The sequence below is a fragment of the Andrographis paniculata genome, unplaced genomic scaffold (assembly GCF_009805555.1).
Source record: "Andrographis paniculata isolate CXL003 unplaced genomic scaffold, ASM980555v1 Contig71END, whole genome shotgun sequence".
Taxonomy (NCBI): Eukaryota; Viridiplantae; Streptophyta; class Magnoliopsida; order Lamiales; family Acanthaceae; genus Andrographis; species Andrographis paniculata.
The window spans coordinates 5,816,048-5,841,627 of record NW_026137608.1 but is presented as its reverse complement, the minus strand read 5'-3'; the positions used below and the strand labels follow the sequence as shown (position 1 = coordinate 5,841,627).

Genomic DNA, 25,580 nt, shown 5'->3' with positions numbered 1-25,580 from the left:
AATTAGGGTTTGGTTGTGAAGTGACGGCATTGGATGATTTAAGTAAAGTTTGGTTTGACAAATTGTAGTTTGGTTTTTTTAAGTCATTGCCGCGTACGTGTGCCTCGTCTTTACACGTGTATTATTATTATTATTATTATTATTTGTTTGTTTGTTTGTTTGGGTGAGGAATTGCGTGCAGCATTTAGGGGCTCATCCTGCCTCCATTTCCTTGCATCATCAGGTTTCATATTTATGGTCATACCAAACACGTCCCAAGAATCAATGTCCAATATACTCCTATTTCATTTTAATATCCGCTATTGTGTAATATATAATTTATAAATAGATCATATGTCAAATGGTCAAGCTATGCAAATTCAACTGTATAAACTAAAGCCATCGTCACAAATATATATATACACCTAAATATAATATCCAAATGATACATCATTTTTAATTCATCTAAAGAAAAGTCATCAAGTGGATGATATAATTACAAAATAATAATAATAATAACTTATTAGAACGTTATAATCAAAGACTTAAAAATTTAAATGAGTCAACTCATGAACTTAGCAAAATAATATTTTAGCCACACACGCGTATGAAACTTTCAAGAGGGACACTCTACTTCAATTTAGACAAGGAAAAGATCCATTTAGACTATAAGGCTAAGATCCATTTTACATTTTTTTTTATTTTTATTAAATAGTATTTTAATATAATATTTATGAAAAAATAAATAAATTATCTATCGTGAATAATGCGAGTAGTGTTTTTTATTATATGCTATCAATATTTATGTTATTTTTAACATACAATCTTCTATTCGTATCAATTATGGTATGCATTGTATATACTGTTATCGTACAATGATCACTAATCAACCACCACAAAATATTACGTTCAATCACTATTTAAATATAAAATACAAACCAAACCCATTATAATCCACCTCAGAACTATCATTATTTTCTATCAATGTTGTTTTGATGGACTCTTGGATTGAAACAACCCGAGCAAGACTTGGTCCATAAACATCCATCTTGCAAAATATAAAGAAAGAAACCAGGAAAGCTAAAGGTCCAGAATTATGAAACCTCCATGAAGGCACCTCAACAATGTCCTGTGTCAAACCATAGCCATCAACAAAATAATACAAAATGCCAACAAAACCAACCCCAACTCATATTTCTGCACTAAAACAAGATCCATTCACAATCATGGCACATTTTAAGATAATATATGTTCAAACTTCAAATAATACCTTATCAAAGGTTTTTGTGTCTCTGAATTAGAGGGGGCCAGGGAAGGTTCCGTTCTCCCTTTGCTCGTTCCACTTCTCAACCTGCACAACGAATTTGATCCATCCGAAGAATGTTACATTAAGAGCAATGCTTTTTATAAAAAGGAAAACAAAAGCATAAAAATTTATGTATTTCAAGACTTCAAAACTAGCATCTTTTTAAACAAATTGTAGAAAGAGCCTTTGTAGGATGGGATAGGAGCAGTCGAGACTTACCCATTCACCGGGGCAAAGTGATCTATAATATTTTGCAAATTTCTCACAATCACCTGCCCCTTCACCCTTAGCAGCAGTGCACCTTAACGTACAAAACAAGGTAGTTAAGAATTAAAGGGGATCGATATAGAAGTCAAGGTAAAACAAACAAGAAAACATATACACAATAATAATCATTCATGTGCTGCTGTTCAATTTTAATGTGATTCTTAAGCCTAAAAGGTTACAGAGAAAACTGAACTTGAGGATCTTTGTTCATGCAAACACCTCTAAAATGAAAAATATACATCAAGAAGCTCCTGGAACATTAGATCAACCCATCTTTCTGGTGAAAGGAAAAACAAAATAAAAAATAATGCCTATATAGGTCTCATTCTTTTAGCAAGGCTTAAATACATAACAGAACTTCATTGCAGTCGTTGAATAAAGGAATTCTTAAGTTTAAGTACTAAACTTTTCCAGATAAATATCGCATACATAGGCAAGATTTTGATTACCAAACTAGAAAACCTTGTATTGTTTGCAAGGTTAAAAATCCCAATATCAACAATAGTATCAGCACATTGTTCCATCACCACATATTGCCAATATATATTAGACAATACCAAACAAGTTTATGATAAAGTAACTAAAGATTTCAAAGAAAAGCACAATAATATAAAACTACAGAGAATACAAATTGCTCAATTGTGTCGAATAGATATCAAAGATGATACAATAAAGATTAATAATCAATTTTAAAGAATACTGACCCTCCATCTACATCACTTTCAATATCAAATTAACTAAATAGTATAGTTTAGTAATTCATTCAGTGGATCCATCATCACAAACTAAATTATGAATCTATAATAATATCACCGGATAATGTTTCAAACCACAATTTTATCTCCAAAGAGACAAAGAATTGCTACCAATCCTCAACAACACTTACATTCTAAATTCTAACATATTCAAAACCAATGTCCAATACAATTAACATGTCGAATAAATGAGCTTTAACAGTTTAACACCATTGTAGGGTCTTCCAATTTAATTCCAAAACATTAAACAACAAACACCATTACTTAGTCTCAAAAGCACCTTGTGATTTCTGAACCACAAAGATCAATACAAAATGTTCACAGTTGTAGCAACCTTGCCATCATCAAAACAAATAAAATAAACCAAATAACATTATAACTAACCTGTGATACTCTATGTAACGAGTGAAGCAATGCCGAGTTTGATTGGTGGTAGGGAACCGAACATCAGCAGGGGCGGTTTTCAATTCAATCTGCCAATGAACGTTAACGAGAATCAGAACAAACATAGATTCTGCAAAAAACCACAAGTCATTGACCTTTCATCCATACCAAAACAAAATAGAAAAATCAACACCTTTCGATCCACATCACCCTAAATCCAAAACACACAGCCGAGACATAAATTGCAAAATCATATATCCCAAATGACAAAAAAAAAAAAAAAAAAAAACACGAACCACAGATAAAATTCATTTAGGGGATTCGATCATTTCACGACACACAATTGCTTTACTCCGACCAACAGCAAATTCGAATTCGATTCCAGCAGAAATGTTAAAAACACAATAGCAGCAGCATCAAATCAAGATACGGAAATCGTCTTGTATCGCTTTACCTCAGCCATTTGGAGATGCGGAATCGAAATGTGACTCCTCGAATCGAACACAAGTGTTCTACCAGAAATTCTTCGCGATTAATAATAATAGGTTAATGTTGACCTTCCTTATATAAACAAGCGCATTTTAACTGCACGGTAACAAACCCGTTCCCTTCGTACAGTGGCCAATCAAGAAGCTCCACGAGGTTTACAATATTAGGGTTTGTTTTATTTTTATTTTATTTCATTTAAATATTTTGAGTTTATTATTTTTACTATTTAAAATAAAAATTAACATTGATTTATTATGTAATTTTTTATTTTTATTTTTCACAAAATTCATACCAAAATATTATTTAAACAAAAATTCAAATAACACTTCATTTCAACTCGATTTCAAACCACAAATATCATCATTGAGATCTATCATAATAGGGTATGTTCGTGCAACAAATTTTTTAAAATATCATTCCCCAAAAATAATATCATCTTCACCTACAAATTAAAGTCCTATTTTCCCCAACAATTATTGTCTTCTTTTTTATTTTTATACACAATTTGTTTTTTTTTTTTTTTATCTTTATTTTATTTATTCTTTTTCTTTTCTATACACAAAATTAAAAACAAATGTGTCATTTTTAAAACAGAAATCCTAATTGTCTAAAAAAATGTATATAAATATCAAATAGGACAGTAGAACATGGACGGAAGGAGTATTTATTCATTTATACAATTCTCAATATCATTCATTAAAAAATAAATAAATAAATAAATAAAAAGACATTTATTACAAAAAGTCAAAAAAAAATCAAACATTTAATTTAAAATAATATTCTTTAATACTTTTAACACAATTCATCCGAGGGAAGAGCCATAATATTTCCCCAATTGGCTTACAATACTATATATTTATCATTTGCGTTGTAAAATTTATTGAAAAATAAAATATACACATTGCAAGTAGACAAGAAGATAATAGTGTGTTTGGATGAAATTGTGATGGTCAAATCGCAGATTCGAACTCTCAATATTTTCAAATTTTACCTGCCATTGCATAATTAGTTTAATATATATTTTCTTGTTCATCTTATTTTTCATGGTATCAACAATGTTCATACCTAATTTTCCAACTCTCGTAATGTCACAAACAAAACCTCTTTCCACAAAACCTCACGACAAACAACAGACGACACCAACGAACACCACACGGACGCTGCCGGAATCTTACCTTGCCCGATCATCTCCTCCAGAAACACCGCCGCCGTAAAAGTCTTCCCCGTCGAGCAAAGCCCGCGAATAACTTTCGTATACATCTCGTCGCTCGGCCAGAACGAACTCATCACCATCTTATCCATCACTCGACTCGCTTCCGCGTAGTCGCCGTCGCAGCACAATCCATCGACCAAATAGACGTACGTTTCCCTGTCAGGAACGATCCCGACTTGCTTCGACATCGTCCCGAAGTATCGAACCGCCCGAGCGGATTCTCCCGCATCGCACAGCCCTTTCACGACGGCATTGTGAACCCGCACGGTCGGAACGCACCCGTTCTCTATCATGTCGTTTCGAACACATTCGACCGCTCGATCGACCTCGCCTGCGGCAAATAACGCGGCGATCTTAGCTTCGAATATCTGCGGCGACGATCGGAAGCCCTTTTCCCGCATTTCGTCGAGCACGTTGTCGCCGCCGACGATATTTCCTTCGGAGTAGAGATCGACCGCCATTGCTCGGTAACTGTCCGAGCTCGGAACTCCGCCCCGAATCAAAGCCTCGTTGATCAAAGATTTCACGTCTTCGACACGAAATTGGGTTTTATCGAGCTGCTTGAAGTATCGTTTCGGGACCCGAAGACCTCTCCGCAAGATCTTCCCGAGAATTTCCACAGCCTCGTCGACGTCCCCGTTGTCGCACAAAGCCTCGAGTAGCATTCGATATATCGAAACGTCGGCGCCGCAACCCTTGCGGGAAATCCTACCGAACATCAAGAACAGCAATTGCGTCGCATCGGAAAGTCTCCCGTCGTTACACAAACCCCTCATCAAAATCCGGTAGGTTTCCCGTCCGGGATCGCACCACTGATTCCCCATTTCCTGAAAAACTCGAATAGCAAGATCAGAACGGCGCATCCGACAAAGAACATCCATCAGCAAATTCAACGAATACATTCGGGAACTAATTTCCCAACCGCGGCAATGCTCGACAAACAATTGGCAACAAGTTTCGAGCTTGGAATCTCGAACCAACTTCTCCAACAACGTGTGGAAAGATCGTGTGTAGTTGACACAATTAAACTCGGGAAGACTCTTGAACAGAGAGATCGCATCTTCGACCATGCCGGCATCCATGTACGTCTCGATTACGCCAGCGATGACAGAATCCCGGCACGGGCATAGATCTTCTTTCATTCGATTAACAACTTCTTTCATTTCAATAATCCGGCCCGAGCTTCGCAAGATGTTGATCATTGTGGCATAGACAGGGCCATTATGCCGGTAGCTCGGATATCTGGTTTGAGCTTCGTTGAAGAGATCCAAAGCTGTCAATGGATTCTTCTGTCGACGTATAAGCTGTGAGAGATGAGTCGGCGATAATAGCCGCGGCCATCTCACACACATGGCGCTCCTGTAAAAATCCAGTCAGTGTCTAGTACTCTCTCCGTCCGGTAAAATTTTATACATTTGTGTCACGCAAGATTAAAAAAAGAATATTTTGTTGGAAAAGTGAAAAAAGTGAAAAGGTAATTGAAGGTATTTTTGAAAATTTAGTTAAAATTAAGAAAATGAAGAGAGATGAAGTAATAAAAAGAGCGACATTTATTATAAATAAGTGTTGAATGGAAAATAATAATTAAATGTTGATTTCTAAGCTTAATAATTACGTAAATTTAACGGATAGACTAAAAGTAAAAGTGAAAATAAATTTCACAAACGAGAAAGTATGTCGTAGAAATTCGCAAGCAAGGAAGTGCATAGCGACGAGGGAGTGTTAAATTCTTTACTGTCATTGTTAATTCGTAGATTTACCGAGTATATAACAAGCCTAACCATTTGCAATCCTATACAAGGTGTTCGTTTAGTGTTTTATTCCATAAAATTCCGAAAAATATTACAAAAAATATACTCTTTCCGTCCCGCCGCCACAAATGATCCCATTTTCTTTTTGTAAGTTCCACAAAAGATGACCACTTTCCATTTTTGGTAAGTTTATGACTCTTAAAATACTTAACAAATATAAATTAATTTAATTAAACTTATAACATTTCTATCTCTCTCCTCAATTAACAAATATTTTTATTTAACTTTAAAACTCCTCATTTTTTATAAAACTAATTTATGATAATGATAAATAAATAAATATATTTTTTTATTCATCTGTATTATATAAAATTTTATTGTCTACAAAATAATATTTATATTGCATATATTTTATTGAGATATAATTCTAAAAATCTTTAAAATACCAACAACACTACACATATAAAAGATAATAAAATATTATTTTAACTTATTATTAATAAGTTAATAACTACACTATCTAAAATACTGTTGTGTTCCTAACAAAAAGCTTCATCTTTAGCGGAACGGAAGAAGTACAATATACACACCTAATAAGAACAGTCAACAAAAACATATAAATTTCAACGAAAATGCACAAAAACTCATTCTCCGACGTCACAATAAAAATATCTAAAACTATGCATATTAGACAAGCACAGGGATGTGAAGTTCTGATTTCAAAATCAATTCTTTTTATTTTTCTATTCAAGCAGCTATATTACCAATAAAAATATAGTATTATTTTTTTACATAGCATCACATTAAAATTAAAATACATTTAGATAAAAATTCAAATAGAAAACTCAAACACAGCAACCTTTGGACATTAGTTTAACCACATTGTCATTTCTCACTAGAAAGCACAAAAAGGTTTTCATCAAATTCCTCAGGGGCATTTTGTCGAACACCTTTGGTGCAGACTTAGCGTGTACTAATAAAAATCAACAGCAAGTTTCACCGATCAATTCACACAAATCAAACCGACAGTCCACCATTTTAACCACCATTCTGCACTAGAATTCCTAACCCATACTTCTATCATAATGTGTTTGTGTGCATATATATGTATATATATATATATATATAATGAACAGGCACATCGACTGCATCTTGTGTTGTTTCTGTATCGTAATCATAAAGCACGGAATGCATTTCTGGTTAGAGGAGTACAGTTGGAGTTATTGATGGCAATTGCAATGCCTTTTATCAATTTTATGTTTAATGCAAAAGATCCATACCTATGAAGAAAAAATTAAAATTAAAAGCAAAAGCAAATAAATAACTCCAACTCACAGAGATGCGAATGGCCGACGAAGTGACGGAGGAGAAAGAGAATAAAAGAAAAGAAAAGGCCAAGCACAACTGCCCAACCGCCGTCGCCTGACAAGAAGAAGAGGGCCGAAGAGGAGGACGCGAGGAAGAAGAAGCAATCGGGTACCCCAACGGGTTTTTTGTTGCAAAAACTGCGTATCCGAAATCCGAATCCAAATATGAAATGGGTATCCCAACGGGTTTTTCCGAAATCTGAATCCAAATATGAAATGGGTATGACTTTCTCTTAAAAAATATTAATTTACATATATTTATTATTTTTATATTTTTTATATATAATTTTTCATTTCACATTAAAAAAAATATTATCTTTTAAATTATTTCACAAAACAAATATACAACAAACACACTTTATTTTGGGCCTATTAGTATAATCATAATTTAAATTAGTTGAATTTTAGTTTTTAATTATCAATTCAGCTCAATATTAGCTGAAATTATTATTTTTAAAGAGTAATTTTAAGGGTTGGTATTTTCACATTGTAGACCATATTTATTATTTTTCACACAAAAATATGTTATCAAAATCTTATATAAATAAAAATTCAAATAATTTTAAATGACGGCCAAACAAACCACTACTCATTGCTTGAAATTTTAGCACTCTTGTCCATTCACAAGAAAAGTTGGTGTATTAAAAAAATTGATGGTTTTAATTTGTAAAAATAATAAAAAAAATAAAATATTTGTAAAAGAGAATATCTTAATATATTATTCTCTTAATAAAGGCAAAATAACATTAGTTTAGTTTATAAAATGACGTGAAATCTCTATAGTTTAAAAAATTGCTTTCGATTCTTTTATAATTTTATAAAATATAATGTATTTGTTAGACCATCGTCAACTCACAACCTCTATTTATATAGTTTAACTTAAAAAATTGCAATTGTTACATTATTTTTATTCTATTTTCTAATTAAAAATATATATATTTCAAAGGGTAAATTTTTTTTTTTTAGTCCTGTAACTGGTCCCTTTATCATTTTAGTTCTGTAAGTGGAGTCTGTCGCAAACTAGTCCCATAAGTGAAAAATTTTCGCTATTTTAGTCCTCCGGCGCCGGAGACGCTCGCGTGACTCGCCGGAGGTGACGTGTCCGCCAGGTGGCGGACACGTGGATTTATTTTATTATTTTTTTAAATTTTTTTTAATTGGACCAAATAAAAAAATACAAATAAAATTTAAAATAAATTAAAAATAAGTTTTAAAAAAAAATTTAAAAAATGAAAAAAAAATAAAAAAATCCACGTGTCCGCCAAGTCAGCGACACCTGGTGGACACGTCACCTCCGGCGAGCCACGCGGGCATCTCCGGCGCCGGAGGACTAAAACAGCGAAAAATTTTTACTTATGGGACTAGTTTACGATAGGCTCCACTTACAAGACTAAAATGATAAAGGAGTCCAGTTACGGGACTAAAAAAAACAGTTTATCCTATTTCAAATAGTATATTATTTTAAATCACTTTTTATATCTATAATTAATATTATCTATAAAAAAATTAGAAAATAAAAAATAAGAATTAATATACAAAAATTTTAAATTTATTTATATAAAAAAAAAAAAAAAAAAACACACCACAACTCCAAAAATGCATTGCTACGGTGCTAACACCAAATTTGGGGTGCATTGGAGCATTTCAACTCCATTTTGTGCACCAAACACCAAATATGGAGTATGATTAAAGATGCCCTTGCAGTATATTTTGCAGCTATAAAATTTGTGAATTTTTTTTGCAGTTTAAAGTGTATATATAAACAATCCTTTAATAACGGCAGAAGGGATTGAATATATGTTTTATAAAACTATAAAGAAATTGAAGTAATTGTTAAACAATACAGTTTTAATGCAATTTTCATATATAACGAGGGATTTAATACTGTTTTATCTGAAAAAAGAATTATTAATGATGAAATAATATTGATAATAATCTAAAAATATCAATATAAATAGAATCTTTATATGGTAAAAACATAGAGTTTAGTTTTAATTTGCTTATTATGCAATGCTCTTCAACAAAATACAATTTATCTTTCACAAAAAAATATATTGTAAAAAAAAGAAATTTAACTAGCATCCAACATCAAATTTAAAAAAAACCTACACATATATTATGAAAATTTTAATATAGTAATTATTTATTAATAAAAAATAAAATAGATAATATCAATAACTTTTTTTCATTTATTTATAAAATTAGACAGAATATTCATCTCCAAAAGACATTTGCATAATAATATATTGTTGCCATTTTAAAGAAGAAAAGAAAGAGAGATTTTCTTTATAAACTTTATGCTACAAAAATTACTTTATAAATAAAATGAATGAATGACATAATAGAATGTATTCATCCAACTAAATACGTAAGCTTTTCCAAAAAAGTAATAATTCTAACAAAATATCATCTCTCATATTATGAACACAATCTTTTATATGTGACGGACAAAAAATACCTTATAGAAAAAATACTAAACAATCTCAGTTGACTATATTTGTACATTTAAAAACAATTTGAAACCAACAAAAATGCAAGCTTTCTTAACCTCCACAATTATTTTTTCTTTTTTATTATTCAATCACAGTAATTATTGATAAAATTACCCAATTTACTATCATAAAACATTACATCCAAACTGCTGCGACCACAAAAAAATAAAAACAAAATCACCAACTAAAACCACCATAAAACAAGCTAGACATAAGTTACTTGGATAAAAATCCTTTGTTCACACAATTGACACATCTTACAGAAACAACAATGGCACAGGCACATCACCAAAGAAAGTCTAAATAAAACACACAAAGCTACTTAAAGTAGCAGCCCATAAACAGTTTTGCCAAAACACGAAACACGATCGACATTGCGGTACGGATTCTCAAACTACTCATCCTCTTCTTTAACATCATATTAGGACATCCGAAATAAATGCTTACTGAGGTTGGGAGACGTTCGATCCTCCCATAGAATCATCGCCAAACAATGGTGGAGCTGCATAGATGGAGGAAAAGGGAGTCGGGTTAAACTAAAATGGATTAGTTCAAGATGATGATATTAAGAACAAGAATAAATGGAAAGAAAGAATTACCGCCGGCTCTTTTCTCCGCATCTAACAGCTCGAAGCCTAGCTTTTCAAGTTCATCGGCATTGGACATCAGATCTTTCTCCAAAAGCTCCAATTGTTCTACTTTTTTTGCTTTTAGGCCTTCATCATGTTCAATATAATATGATGCAGCAGCAAATGAACTGATAGCACATGTCACCATTGGTTTCAGTATATATCACATGTTAACACAAGATAAATATAAGGATTTTATTTACTTTTGCGTCATTGTACTTAATATTAAAAATATTCTTATATTTGTATAAATTTTTGCACAAATATCATTATAATAGTATTATAAGACACTGACAGAAGTGTTTTTGTCATTTTTTCTTGATTTATACTACATTTTCATATAATAATTAATATTGAAAAATCAACACGCAAAAAATAAATAAGACATTAAAGCCTGACAGAGATAGTAATATATAACTTACATGCATACTAGTGATATACACAACACATGTTAAAACAGTATTCATGTGTTATGTGTTGTGCTGGTGGAGGCTAATCAGCATGGTGCTAATTAACCCCAATCACTACCATAAACAGCTCGTCGTATATATAAATATATATATATATATATAAGACAAGTACAACAAAAGGAAACAAAATAGTTTTGAAGGATGGATAAACAATCCACGTCTTTGGAGAAACCAAGATTGGACGACTAATTTACCACTAGAATTTTCAAACAATGTAACACTACAGAAATCTGATTTATTCTTTCATTTTGGGAGAGATAGTTAAACAGCATTCTAATGAAAACGAACTTCAAGAAAACGCTAATCGTTATTTAGTCATTCACACAGTTTTAGGCATTCACGCTAATTGATAATTGTTCGATATCAAAAAGATGTGCAAATACTTACAACATGAACTATGCAAACAAACATATGCCCAGAAATACAGCACCATTCTAATACACGATACTATTAAGGCGATACTCGATTAGAAAAATAGGCACATCAAAAGCGTATACTACTCACCTCAATCTATCAAGCCCTTTTTTCAAGTTATCCAGTACAACGAGCATTTCTCGAAGCTTTTTTAAATACTCAAGAGCATTTTCCAATTCCTCAGCTTCCTTCTGGAATTTAGTAAACAGATGTTGCATAACTGTTTCGTAATTTTGGATATAGGCATCCTGAGTCTCGTTCGTTATATTCTCCATGGAACCAATATCAGCTTCTGCTTTTGCAAATGACTATACTGCCACGTATGTATTACGAAAATTCTGCATATTAGGGCTCATTTAATGAACACAAACTTCTCGAATGTTGACCAAAATACGACAAAAGTAAATGCACATTCGAGGAATTCAATGTGGCTACCACACACATAACACATGTCCGCATATTCGTTGAATCCAAATCTACAGATCATACGACAAAAAGTGAATTCAGTTTCTGGAACACCTTGACATTACCCAAATCCACCAATGCGAACACTTACTTGGCCGATTTTCCATAAAAGAATGATGAGGTTGTGGCCAATGGCACCTTGACAAATGGACTTAAATCGAGCATAATGACCGAAAACTCAATGATAAGAGTCTCATATATGCAAACTCAGCTCAATCTAGAAAACCCCTCCCATTTTCAACTCTAATGAAATTCTAATAACATCTTTTAAAGTGACAAAACACAAATCCAAAATCAATGCTCTTTCTAGATACAGAACTTCACCAAATTTTGAAAAAAAAATCACTCCAACCAAATCATAGCACAGTTCCATAAACTCACAAGCATGAACTTCACAAACAGGTAGATGAGACGAGAAAATTTCAAAAACGCAAACAGTAGAACAACACAGAATCACCGCACAATCCAGCATTACTCGGAGCACAAATTCAAATTCTAACACAACGTAAGCAGAATCGCAGCGTAATTTAGTACCAAACGTTTGAAAACTATCCGAGTAAAGCACGCAATTGGCAGAAAAGGATGAACGATAAGCAAACGTAGAAAATAAATTAGATTCCTGGGTTTACACAACAATTGATGATCATTCAGGACCAAAATTAACACATTCCACAAAGTTAAACAACAACCTCTACTCCAGCTAAGAGTTCCGCACAGATGCCGCCGCAGTCGGAGATGAAATCTGACGAGGGCAAAGAGGGCGGAGAGAACTTTGGCGACGATTCGGAGGATTGCTGGGTTCTTATAGTGGATTCTTGTAATACATTTCAGCATGAGTTGCGTAGTTTGATTAAAATAAATAAATAAATATTTATGAGTTTGTTTGCTTACGTCATATTAAATAGTATACCTAAGCATCATTTCTTTTTGTTTTATTAATATTTCAGAAATTAAAAATAATTAATTTTTAATAAGTATATATTATACTAGTATTTTACTTCATTACATCACTTAAATAAAAATAATAATATACTTCTTCAGTTTCGATACAAGATTGCCGTTTATTTTTTGCAGATAGATTTTCGAATATTAATATTATAATAGATTGTAGTAAAAAGACAAAAATATGTATTGTGTAATATAAAATTAATATAGTGTAAAGTGGAAAAGTATTTATTATGTTACGTATGGTAACTTAGTTATGACAACTCAATGGGACAGAGGGAGTATATCTTTCTCATTCATCTAAATTTTTTGTTTTATTTAAAATATATCGAGTATATTTGTTTTATATTTTGGTTTGAAAAAGAAACTTTTAAGAAAAAAACATACTGAGTGTATTTTTCAATATCATTATTTTTTTTAATAATGTACGCACTCGCAGCCAATTGTTTACTTAATAACTATGAATAATGTTCTAATTTCTATCTAAAAATTCATGATTAATATAACATAAAATTATTTTTGCACTTAATAAAAATCGCATAATCGATTAGACTTTGATATTGAAAGTAGAGAAAATAACCAATAGTAAAAACTAATAATAATTATAAGTGAGCGAAACAAGCAAATGTCTGTTCCGATACAGTCAGGTTGTTTTTAGACGATCATATTCATGTGAGTTCTTGTCTAGACGCAAAGACGCGCGCGTCACACCTCTAGCGACATGCCAAATTTCATGTTGTACGGATTGCCACGAGCCGGGAGTGTCGAGGCGCTTCGCCTCTTCAAGTGCATCGCATATCCCATGTTGTGCCTTCGTTTCGTAATTATTCTTCTTCGACCGCGCATAGATCTAAAACCAAAATCGAGCATCGAACCACATTCGAATAACGACAACTTACGCCCATCGAAAAATAAAAGAGTTTGTCGATAATATCGAGTAAAAAAAAAAAGCGCACCAAATGTTTGTACCACGGTCTTCCCGGAAGCCCGTCATCGTCAAGAAATGCGCGCTCGGCCATCATTAGCCAATCGTTCACCTCTCTTGCTTTCCGGTCATTTCTCCGACTTTGAAACCAGCCCTTTGACCCTTCGATTGCCTAACATTCGATTCTTATCAAATAAACGAATTAAATGCAAAATTCAATTATTTCGACGTATCGATACCTTCCTTTCATTGTTTATCTTCGTCGACGCCCTCTCAAGTTCGTTAATCGACTCGACCAAAGGATCGAGAATAAGGCTTCGATTCAAAACTTCGATTTTCAAGTCCTCGACGCTTTTCTGTTATCAATTCAATTAGTATACACATACCGAATGAATATATATAACTTAGCTTCTGTAATGTGGTTTGGGTTGTGGATGCGTGCGATAGTTCGTTTTTCGGTTGATACATTGAGTAATCTGAGTCCGAGTTCAATTGCTTCTGCTATATAAAAGGTTTCCTTAAGTTTTCGTTTGAGATTTGTTTGGTTATATGTGAATGATAAGTTGTCGATCTTGAAATAATAATAACAGCTTCAAATGCGTGCATACGAAGGAAAAAAAAAAAAAAAAAAAAAAGAAAAAGAAACTTCAAAAACTTTTCGCGAAACGATTGTAATATAGCGTTAGAACACCGTAAGTACACAAACCTGCGACGTGCCTTCGAAACATAGGATCGCCGAACTTACTCATCCAGACAAAGTCATCGTACATCGAATGGTAGACGGGGTAACCTGCGATAAACGAACAAACATAGTGTAATAGTAATGTCGAATCGTCAAATTACCAAAAGGGCATTGTGACAAGTATGCTCACCTCCTCCGAAGGATAAATCGGCAACGCCGACCTGCTGCATAAACGCCGCGTAGTCTGAACCACCGTCTACAATTCTATCAATCTTCCATGACAAAAAATTAAAACCAAATCGATAAAATGCGCCGCGCTATCGGAAACATCGCAAACTTACGATCACATCGTTCACATGGCTGATCAACGAGTTGTACATTGTTCGTGACGAATTGTCGGGATCCAAGACCTTAAACAAAGATCAGAACAGAAAAGAAACCTCTGTTCTTACACAAAACTATAGACTCATTGTCCAAACTTGAACCTGTTTTGTTGCTTGTAAGATCAGTTCGTCTAGCTGCGTCGTCGCGACAGGGTTGATTCCAGCGCCCGAAACGGCAACGTCGACGTTCACGTAAGCCACAGCCTTTGCCTGTTTTCTTCGACCCATTCCGTCGATCCTATCTGAAGAACACGAATCAATCGACGAAATTTTCGATTTTGCTGAGGGTGGGAATGTAAGGGTGTGTTTGTTTTTACCAATAGAATACTGTATACTTTAAAATCTGTATAAAAAAACAAACGAATACCTACTTAAGGGACTGAAGAATTATAATATTAAATTAGCTTGGAAATCCGTGCTATGCACTGTGTATAAATTGTTGAAATAATATTATACAAATAATTAATTATATTGACAAATATTTTGTAGAAATATACAAATATTTTTAAAACTAATTAACAATTAATATTAAATTTACCATGTGACGATTTTATTTTTTTTGTCCACGAAAATATAATTAGTACTATATAATATAAACACAATTTATAAAAGTGTTAATAAACTCTCATACTAATTATATATAATTTTTTGTTATATATTTAAAAATAATTAGTATGCTAAAAATAATTAACAATGAAATAATATATATGTATTATTTATACTTGTAAAATATGTTTGATTTTGTAAATTTTTTAAATAGAATAGTTGACATCGAAATATAAATTGAAATTTTTTGTGTGACAATTTTAAATTCATACTTACGGTATCGTCTTTTATTGTCTAATTAGCATCATATCTACATTAAAAATTGTATATAAAATATAAATAAAAAATTACGATATATTTATAGTTCTATAAACCTACAATCTTTGTAAAATTAGTTTCACTTCAAATATCTTGAACATCAAAATGGTTAATTCGTACAATAATACAGAAAAACTTAACATTTATATAAAAAACTAAAAAATAATTAAAATTATAAGTTGAAAAAATTAATTATAAAGTTAGTATATAGTGAAAAATAATTATGTAACAATTGTTAATATAATTATTATATAAAAAAATATATGACATAATTAAATTATTTATACAAATTAGAACAACTACAAAAGTAAAATAGAGATTTTATTTTAAAAACTAACTTTTAATTTATTTATTTTTAAAAATTAGTAGATAATTATTTATCTTAATTTTTTATTGCAAATTTAATATATAAGCAAAAAATAATATAATTCAATAAAAGTATCATCTATAATTATTCAAACTTATTTTTTTTAAAATAAAATTAGACATTAACTTATAAATAAAAATATTATATTTTTTAAAAAATAAATCATTTAAAATTTTGAAAATTGACTAAATTTTTTTAAAACTTATTAAAATATATTAATTGAATATGATATATACATGATAGATAATAATTAACAATAAATTTACATATTAAATACAAATCAAAAAAATCATACTTCAGTTTTCATTTTTTGTCTGTTATATATAATATGACATTTTTCTATATTTTTAATAAATTTATCAATCTTAAATACATTTAACGAATATAAATCAATTTGATTAAATTTTTAATATTTTACACATAATACCCACTCAAAATCTTTTATTTATATATATCTCCCCAATTAACAAATATTTTATTTATCTTTAAAACTCTATATTTTTTATAAAACTAATTTATGATAATGACAAATAAATAAATAATCTTTTTAATTTGTATTAATAAAATTTTATTCTCTAAAAAATAGTATTCATATTATATATATATTCTATTGAGATATATAATGTTTAAAATATTCAAATACATATTGTAAATTTTTTTAATCATTAAATAATAATACTCATTATTTAAATAACTAATTTATACTACATAAATTCTCGTGCCCAAACAAAATATTGCATTTTTGTCAAGACGGAGATAGTATATTTTAATATTCATCGAATTCAATATATTTTGAAAATCGATAAGATAAAAATATTCATGAATAAAAAAACTAGTATAGGAATAAAAAATTAGATTTAAATAATATAAAAATGATCAATTATAAATATTATTAAGTTTACGAAGAAAAAAAATAACCGTAAAATAAATAAAATCTTACATAATATATATAAATATCATATTAAATTATTTACACACTATAAAAAAAAGTATAAAAATAAATACTCTGATTATATATGTTTTTCAAAATAGTAAGATAAAAAAAAATTATATATAAATGATGAAACAAATATGGAAAAAAATTATATAATAATTTGTTAAGAAAAGTATGTAAAAAAAATATTAGAAATAAATTTTATAAAATTTAAAAAGTGTATATATATCCACTGATACTATATAAAAAAAAAGTGTAAAAAGTTGATAAATTTGAAATATCCACTATCATATAAAAATAATGATAAAAATTGTAAAACAGAAAAACATTAAAAAAAATCAAAAAAATCTCATAACGAAGGAATTATAGACCGATCTCAAATATATATAATATATAGATAGATAAACAGTGGTACTTGTTTTTGTTTCGTTTTTTTTTTTTATTTTCGAAATTTTCTATTTAAATTTGAATTAAACAATGTTCTTTAAAAAATAAGTAACTTTTATTAGAAATAAATACAAATTGAATAATTATTTATTATTATTATTTTTTTTTAAGAATACCAACCGAAGAAACATAAAAATTCATTTGTATGGCTGAGGTTAGAGAGAACTACCGGAAAGCCCGGTTGGAAAATTATATGTATTGGAAAGTGTATCCATATTTTACTTTTATTAAAAATAATAATAATAAAAAAAATACATGTGACTAATATAATTATTCATAAATAAATACACAACGAAAGTGTTTACTGTGGTTATATATCGATTATAATTTATAACGTGTGTAAGTGCACATGGTTTTCCAAAAAATATTTTATCAACCAACCAAACAGGACGCACTTTTTGCCTCTGCAGTTACTACTGGAACAGCCTGGCAAGCCTCAGATTAAAAGGGATAAGGCCGAACCGGCCACCGCCCACAACTTTGAATAAATTACCAAACCGGCAAAACCACATCGCCGCCGCATTAATGGCCTCTGCTGGCTACACCCGGTTTCCGGTCACCTTTTCCTATTACAGCTGTATGTTACTTTAAATTAGTTACCATACGTTTTAGAATATTTATTTATTTTTAAAAACATTTTAATTTATATACTGTATTTATAATTATTGATAAAAAAAATAAAAAATACGGCGGCCGGTCCGGCCGGACCGGAGGAATGGAGAATACGTGCGCCCACGTGCGACGAGTGGTGGAGTTCCATGCTGTTTTGGATTCTTTCGAAATTGTGAATTACTAAAATGCCCTTAGTAGCAAGAAATGGTCCATTTATTTCCATTTGGACTAGTAAGGAATTTGTGACATGACACATGCAGCTAAGTCGTTAATAATAAAAATAAATTAATTAATTGTGTTTGATTTTGAATTTTCGTTATTGTAAATAAAACTATTTTATATATTATTATATATTTAAAAAAATATTGCATATAATTATTTATACAAATTTAAATTACTATTACACGAGCCACCGACACACACAAGTCAAACACACCATTTGTTTATGAATAGTAAAAATGTATGTAAAACTTACAAATGTACACTCTAAATTTAAATTTAAGATATTAAATTTAACAGTAATTATTTTGTAATTAAGTATAAAATAACTCAAAACATCAGTTAACAAATTTACATTTTTTATATATATATATATATATTTTAACTTTCAATTTTTCTATAATTCAATCAAATTTTTTAATAATAAATTTAAATTCTGTTTATGTTTAATATACTATTTATTAACAAAAAGAAAGATGGTGTGTGTGTTTATAGGAAATATTTTATATAAATATAGAAATTGTGTAGATAATATAAAAATAATGAATGTGTAGTGTATTAATTTTTTTTAAAAAAATGTATAAAAAAATAATTATCAAAAGAGACAAACCCGAGATACTTTCGATGTATTTTTCTAGTATTTAGTACTCCCTTCGTCCCACATATTGTTACATTGTAGACACGCTATTTTAGGAAGGGTATAATTAATAGATAATTAAGAATGTATCAGTGAAAATAATTATCTTATAATATAAATAATTATAAATTAATATTAAAATAACTAATTAGTTTAATTTAAATAAAAAAAATAAATTAAAAAGTTTAAAATGAGATTAAAATGTATAATCATTTTTCAAGAAAAAAAAGTAACATGGTATGTGGGACGGTGAGAAACAGCGACGTGGAGCTGATACGTGGGACGGAGTGAGTAGTATTTTTTATTCTTATTACTAATTATTGAGAATTGTGTGGTGTGTTCTTTTTTATTCCATTAATAATTTTCACTAGTTTTTTGCATTGGGATTAAAATTAATTAAATTTGTGTATATTGGTTTTTATTTTTCTTTTTATTTTTTTTTCTCTACACTCAAATGATCATTTTTAAGTTACAATTATTCTGAAAGACTGGTCAAAATTTTGACTTACGTCACGCGTATAATGTTAAATACAAGATTATTAATATGTAATTATAATTAATTATTATTAGTAAGTAGAAGATTAGTAAAAGCCTTGTATTTATTGGGCACGTGAAGCCATTCTCACACCATTGACTTTCGAATTGAAAATAAAATCATTAGAGTAGAATTTCATGCGTCACATTTAATAAATAATAAATATACCATGTGTATATATATATATATATATATGAGGTAAATGATTTCTTTTACTATATATTTTTAACTATTTATATAAAAAAAATACTACATCCGTCCCATATCGGGTGTCTTGGTTACTGTAGATACGAGAGTTTATGATAAGTATAATTAGTAAATAATTAAAAATGTATTAATAAAAATAATTAACATATATGCTTAATCATTTTCTAGAAAAAAAAATAACATCAGATGTGAGACGAATAGAAACGGCAATATGAACATGATAATGGGATGGAAGGAGTATTATTTTATTTTACAAATTAACATATTACAATATTATTTAAATATAATTAAAAAGTAATGTACTTTAACATAATATAATATAAATACTATATTTTCTTTTTAATAAAATATATTAATTTTATCATAACATATTTTAAGAAATACTTATTATAATAAAATATTATTAGTGTGTTGATTTGGTTTTTTCTTGTTATTCAATTTTATAATTCTATATTAAAAAATATTATTTCTCATATAAAATATTAAATTTAAATTAATATTTAAATAAATAAATAAAATTAAAAACAATATTTAGCTAAACATACTTTATTTTATGTTAATTTTTATTTTACTAAAATATTCTTTAACTTACTCGATCTTCTTCTGGTTTTATCATTTTTTTTTTCACTTCACTAATATACCATCTTCTTCAAATTGATTAATCTAGGGGTGAACAAAATATTCGAAATCCGAAAATTCAATCCGAACCAAATCGAAATTTAAAATTTGGTTCGGATTTTCAGATTGGATCGGATTGAATTTTTAATAAATTTCGAATTTTTGGATTGGATCGGTATACTTAAAATCCGAACGAATCCGAAATCTGAAATATAACATTTTAATATATATTTTTATTATACATATTTAATATTTTATTAGAAAATATTATATTTTAATATAAAAAATTCAAAATATAAAAAATTCAAATTTATTAATTATATTTTAATATATTTAATTTTTATATATTATATATTTAATATTATAAAATAATAATAAAATATAAAATAATTTTAAAAATAAAAATAAAAATAAAAATATTTAGAATTTCGGATTTTTCGGTTTGGTTCGAATTTTTTAGTTCAGATTTCAGTTATTTCGGTTCGGTTCGGATTGATTTTTTCAAACATTTCAGATTTTTGGATTGGTTCGAATTTTGCCAAATCCGAACCGAAAATCCGAATGCTCACCCCTATATTATTCCATATTGCTATATTTTATATTATATTTTTAATTGAATTTTTTTTTTATTAAATAAAGAAATTAAATTTCATTGTAAGTTAATTTTCATTATTTTTTTACAAATTTATTTTCTCTATGCAAAATGTAGACCTATATTTATTTTAATTAAAATTTAGAGTAAATCTATTTTAATTAAAAACTACATCTTCTTAATTAAAAAATTATATAAAAATTATTTATACTTAAAAAAAAATGCATATTTGAGATTTAAAGGGTTCTGTAAATAGATTTTGTAAATTACGTAAAGATCTATTACATATAGTAACTATTTTAATTTAACCACTTTCGGACACAATATAATTCACTATAAATTTTATATTAAAATCGAAAATCGATTAAACCGTGTATATATGCACAAAAATAATAAGTATTTAAAAAAATATTACTTTACCCCCGACTGTAATTATAGTAATGATTACAGCAGTGTATGCCATACGTAGGTATGTCACCAATTCTGGCAATTCAGCGTATAGAATACAGTGTACTGATTTTTCATTTTTCATTTTTTATTGTTTATTTTTCGTTTTTCAAAATAAATAAATATATGCATTTTCCTCACTGGCCGTCCTTCTACGCGTTCGCGCACCTTCTTCCCCCTTTCGTGTGGTCTCCCACTATATATTCCGTCTTCTTCCCCCTCCACTAACCAGGTGCATCGATTGTTCAAATCTGCATCTGCTCTGCTGGATTTTGCTGTTTTAATCCTTTTTTTTTTTTTTTCAGTTTTTTGGTATTGTTTTTGGATTCGATTGGTTGATTGATTGATTGATTTGTTGGTTGATCGGATCGGATCGGGAATTGAAATGCCTAACCTACCGGAGGAGGAATCGTTTCTGCCATCGACGCCGGGGAAGTTCAAGGACAAGTCGCACTCAATGCACCGGCAGTTCCACCGGTGCTTCGCGTCGACGAGCACAATGTTCCTGTGGGCGCTGTTTCTGGTAGCGTTGACGGCGTCGTATTTGAGCTTCCAATCGTTCGTCGATTCAGGCAGCAAGTACTTCTCCACCGCCTGGGGCGGCGCGCACTGGGAGAAGCAGGTGCGAACCTCCGCTCAGATCCACCGCCGCAACGGATTCTCCGTGCTGGTCACCGGCGCCGCCGGATTCGTCGGCACGCACGTCTCCCTCGCCCTGCGTAAGCGCGGCGACGGAGTTGTCGGATTGGATAACTTCAACAACTACTACGATCCTTCGCTGAAGAAGGCGCGGCGGAACCTCCTCCGCGCGCAGAACGTCTTCGTCGTCGACGGCGACATCAACGACGCGCGCCTCCTCGCGAAGCTCTTCGAAACCGTTTCCTTCACTCACGTGATGCACCTCGCCGCTCAGGCCGGCGTCCGGTACGCTCTCGAGAATCCTCATTCCTACATCCACAGCAACATCGCCGGCCTCGTCACTCTCCTCGAGGTCTGCAAATCCGCCGATCCTCAGCCGGCGATAGTCTGGGCGAGCTCCAGCTCCGTCTACGGCCTGAACGAGAAGGTTCCGTTCTCCGAACCGGACCGGACCGACCGGCCGGCTTCCCTCTACGCCGCCACAAAAAAAGCCGGCGAGGAAATAACCCACACCTACAACCACATATACGGGTTATCCATAACGGGGCTCCGTTTCTTCACGGTTTACGGACCCTGGGGCCGACCCGACATGGCCTATTTCTCCTTCACCCGCAACATCCTCCAAGGGAAACCCATAACCATCTACCGGGGCAAGAACCGGGTGGACTTGGCCCGGGATTTCACCTACATCGACGACATTGTCAAGGGCTGCGTCGCCTCATTGGATACCGCGAAGCGGAGCACCGGGTCGGGCGGCAAGAAGCGGGCCCCGGCCCAGTACCGGATCTTCAATCTGGGTAATACGTCGCCGGTGACGGTGCCGATGATGGTCGGAATTCTCGAGAAGCATCTGAAAGTAAAGGCAAAGAAAAACGTCGTCGAAATGCCCGGAAACGGCGACGTTCCGTTCACGCACGCGAATATAACGGCGGCCCGCAAGGAATTAGGGTACAAACCCGGAACCGATTTACAAACCGGGTTGAAAAAGTTTGTTAAGTGGTATTTATCGTATTACGGTCCTAATCATCGCCACTCGTAAAGTGATTTAATTTAGAATTAGGGTTCCTTTTTTCTTTTTTTCTTTTTTTTTAACCTTTTGGTGGTTTTATTTAAATTTGTCTTTTACATGGGCAAAGCTAAAAAAAGAAAAAAAAAAGTGTATACATTGTTATAATTATTATTCTTTTCTTCTAGAAGGCAAATGGAGTGGAAAGAAAGGCGCCCTCCTTATCTTCTTATTTTTATTACAACCTTTTTGTGGCTTTGTTGTAAAGAATCAAGACCAAAGGTTTTTAATCAATTTCAGCCCATTTTTTTATTTCTCTGAAATTTGCTGTATTGTTTTCTTTTGGGAGATTGGAACATTAGTATAGCTAGCAAACAATACATTGTAATAATATCAGTGATATCATATCATTTATATTAATATAATATAAATACAACGAACTAACGCAATAATATTAGTGATAACATATAATTTATATTTATATAATACAAATATAACACACGTAACATTATTTGTCTCATACAACACACATAACATTATTTCAGCATACATGAAATTATAAACAAACAATACGTATAATTATTACAAACAATACCTGCTTTTAGTAAAGAAATTTGTTATTTTTATATTTTATTAATGCTGGTACTAATTTTTTCAAATCAAAACGGTGACATTCCATTTCTTTTGTATTTATAATCTCATTAGGTGTATGCATTATTGAATTAGGAATCGACATGTGGAAAGCATAATTTTATGAGTTATTTATATATTAATTAATTTAATTTAGTTTAGTTTAGTTTAGGCAGAATGAATAATTGAAGGTACGACGTTGACAGCTAATGTAATGTAAATGGAAGGGTACGTGATCTGCGCCTGTTAATCCGCGGGCCCGGCCCACGTGAACTTTCCACTGTAGCCGTTGGATTGGGATCAGATCAACGAACGGCTCAGATGCACCTGTGGTTTTGGCGTTTTCCTGCCGACACTTGGGTGGTGTGGTGGTATTGGTTCTCGATTTCGACCTGGCCCCGCTTATTAATTTAATACAGTATACTTCTTCTTCTAACTTATAAAAATGTATTTAAAATTTTGGGATACCGACCTTAGGGTGTGTTTGTTTGAGATATTGGATTAGATTTCCGCTATTTATTTTATTTTATTTTTTAAAATATCAAATTAAATATTTATTTTTTATTTTTTAATTATACTAAAAATTAATTTTACATTCAAAATATCATATCAACACCTATTTATATCACATTATACAACTATATAAATTCAAAATTTTTACTATTCAAATCCCAACTCAAAATCCAAACCCCGAACAACCACATTCTTTTATCAGAGTAGAATTTAATTTTTTATATGATTAAGAATATTTAATTTTTAAATTACAATAGACTTGAATAATAACAATAGTATAAATAAATAAACATAGTGAGCAAAAATTTAAAGAACACTTTTTTATACTCTCTCCGTTTCGGAACTATAAATTGATTGTGTTGGGCATATTGATATTATATTAATAGTGAGTAAAAAGTACATGTAAAAAATATTTTTGCCCTTGTGAGTATATTAGTGTAAAAGGTAGTGACAATTGTGTAATAATAATGAAAGAGTAAGGATAGTTATATAGTGGTATGATTATTTATGAAAATAAGATTATTGTTTTAGGATTGACAAAAATAGTAAACAAGACTATTGCATTGAATATATTTTTTCATGTACGAGCATATTTATAATATACAAATTAAAATGGTAAAATTAGTATATTTATTTTTCAAAGTTATTTTGATCGAGACATAAAAACAGTAAAAATAATACTCCCTCCGTCCCATAACAAAGTATCTATTTTTCCATTTTAGTCCGTCTCATAACAAAGTATCTATTTCCTTTTTTTTTAGTAACTGTACTATCTGCCTTAAATTACAAATACCCTTACAATTTACAATATATTACACAAATGTCATTACCTTTATTCCTACTATATCCCAATATAATACTAATATTTTAAAATTACATACAAAAAGTAAATAAATATTTAATTTCAAGACGGAGAGAGTATATTGAGTTAAAACGAATAAAATTTATTTTTGTAATAAAAATAACTTTTTCCTGTTAGAGAGATTTAATTTTTATTTATTTATTTATATCAAATTTGATATAATATTTTATAATTTTTTTCAATAAATATAAATTATAAACAGTAAAGAAAGTGCAGAGATTCATAAGCACAATATCATTTATTAATAAAGATGTGTTTATCGAAATTTCAAACCAAAATCAATATTATTTGAACTTTTTTAATATTTGTATCATTTGCTTTGAAGATATGATAATCCAATTTAGGATGAGTTTTAAAGCAGAGTTTGAGTTCGTGAAATTTTTTATAAAAATATTAACTTATTCTATATTTATAAATAAAAATTTAAATATGACATTTCATTTCATTTCCAATTTCAAATTATTATCAAATAAATTCTAAAAATTTATTAAAAAATACACTCAATACTTATTATAGAAAATATATCAAAGTAAAA

At 30.4% G+C, this 25,580-nt stretch overlaps 5 protein-coding genes across 6 annotated transcripts; 1 reads left to right on the top strand and 4 right to left on the bottom strand.

Moving 5' to 3' along the window:
• Nucleotides 1-839: 839 nt before the first annotated feature.
• Nucleotides 840-3,291, bottom strand: LOC127264863 (cytochrome c oxidase subunit 6b-2). 2 transcript variants are annotated; one of them, XM_051294413.1, is made up of 5 exons: nt 3,146-3,291; nt 2,692-2,780; nt 1,505-1,586; nt 1,250-1,330; nt 840-1,176 (listed from the first exon to the last, which is right to left on the bottom strand). In XM_051294413.1, the coding sequence occupies exons 1-4, from the start codon at nt 3,152-3,154 to the stop codon at nt 1,277-1,279; spliced, it is 234 nt and encodes a 77-aa protein (XP_051150370.1). In that variant the 5' UTR covers nt 3,155-3,291; the 3' UTR covers nt 840-1,176; nt 1,250-1,276. The 2 variants fall into 2 exon arrangements, with proteins under 2 accessions (XP_051150370.1, XP_051150369.1); XM_051294412.1 differs by having other exon boundaries at nt 840-1,108.
• Nucleotides 3,292-4,129: 838 nt separating this feature from the next.
• LOC127264861 (pentatricopeptide repeat-containing protein At1g05600) lies at nt 4,130-7,656 on the bottom strand. Its single transcript, XM_051294410.1, has 2 exons — nt 7,480-7,656; nt 4,130-5,752 (listed from the first exon to the last, which is right to left on the bottom strand). The coding sequence occupies exon 2, from the start codon at nt 5,743-5,745 to the stop codon at nt 4,246-4,248; it is 1,500 nt and encodes a 499-aa protein (XP_051150367.1). The 5' UTR covers nt 5,746-5,752; nt 7,480-7,656; the 3' UTR covers nt 4,130-4,245.
• Nucleotides 7,657-10,116: 2,460 nt separating this feature from the next.
• On the bottom strand, nt 10,117-12,793 carry LOC127264996 (uncharacterized). The gene is made up of 4 exons (XM_051294627.1): nt 12,671-12,793; nt 11,607-11,824; nt 10,603-10,760; nt 10,117-10,505 (listed from the first exon to the last, which is right to left on the bottom strand). Exons 2-4 carry the CDS (start codon nt 11,789-11,791, stop codon nt 10,447-10,449), a joined length of 402 nt encoding a protein of 133 aa, XP_051150584.1. The 5' UTR covers nt 11,792-11,824; nt 12,671-12,793; the 3' UTR covers nt 10,117-10,446.
• A 776-nt stretch (nt 12,794-13,569) lies between these two features.
• On the bottom strand, nt 13,570-15,144 carry LOC127264854 (probable glutamate carboxypeptidase LAMP1). Its single transcript, XM_051294395.1, has 7 exons — nt 15,019-15,144; nt 14,875-14,943; nt 14,724-14,805; nt 14,565-14,641; nt 14,091-14,207; nt 13,883-14,023; nt 13,570-13,776 (listed from the first exon to the last, which is right to left on the bottom strand). The coding sequence occupies exons 1-7, from the start codon at nt 15,142-15,144 to the stop codon at nt 13,570-13,572; spliced, it is 819 nt and encodes a 272-aa protein (XP_051150352.1).
• Nucleotides 15,145-21,571: 6,427 nt separating this feature from the next.
• LOC127264955 (UDP-glucuronate 4-epimerase 1) lies at nt 21,572-23,363 on the top strand. The gene has a single exon (XM_051294569.1). The coding sequence runs from the start codon at nt 21,781-21,783 to the stop codon at nt 23,071-23,073; it is 1,293 nt and encodes a 430-aa protein (XP_051150526.1). The 5' UTR covers nt 21,572-21,780; the 3' UTR covers nt 23,074-23,363.
• Nucleotides 23,364-25,580: the final 2,217 nt, after the last annotated feature.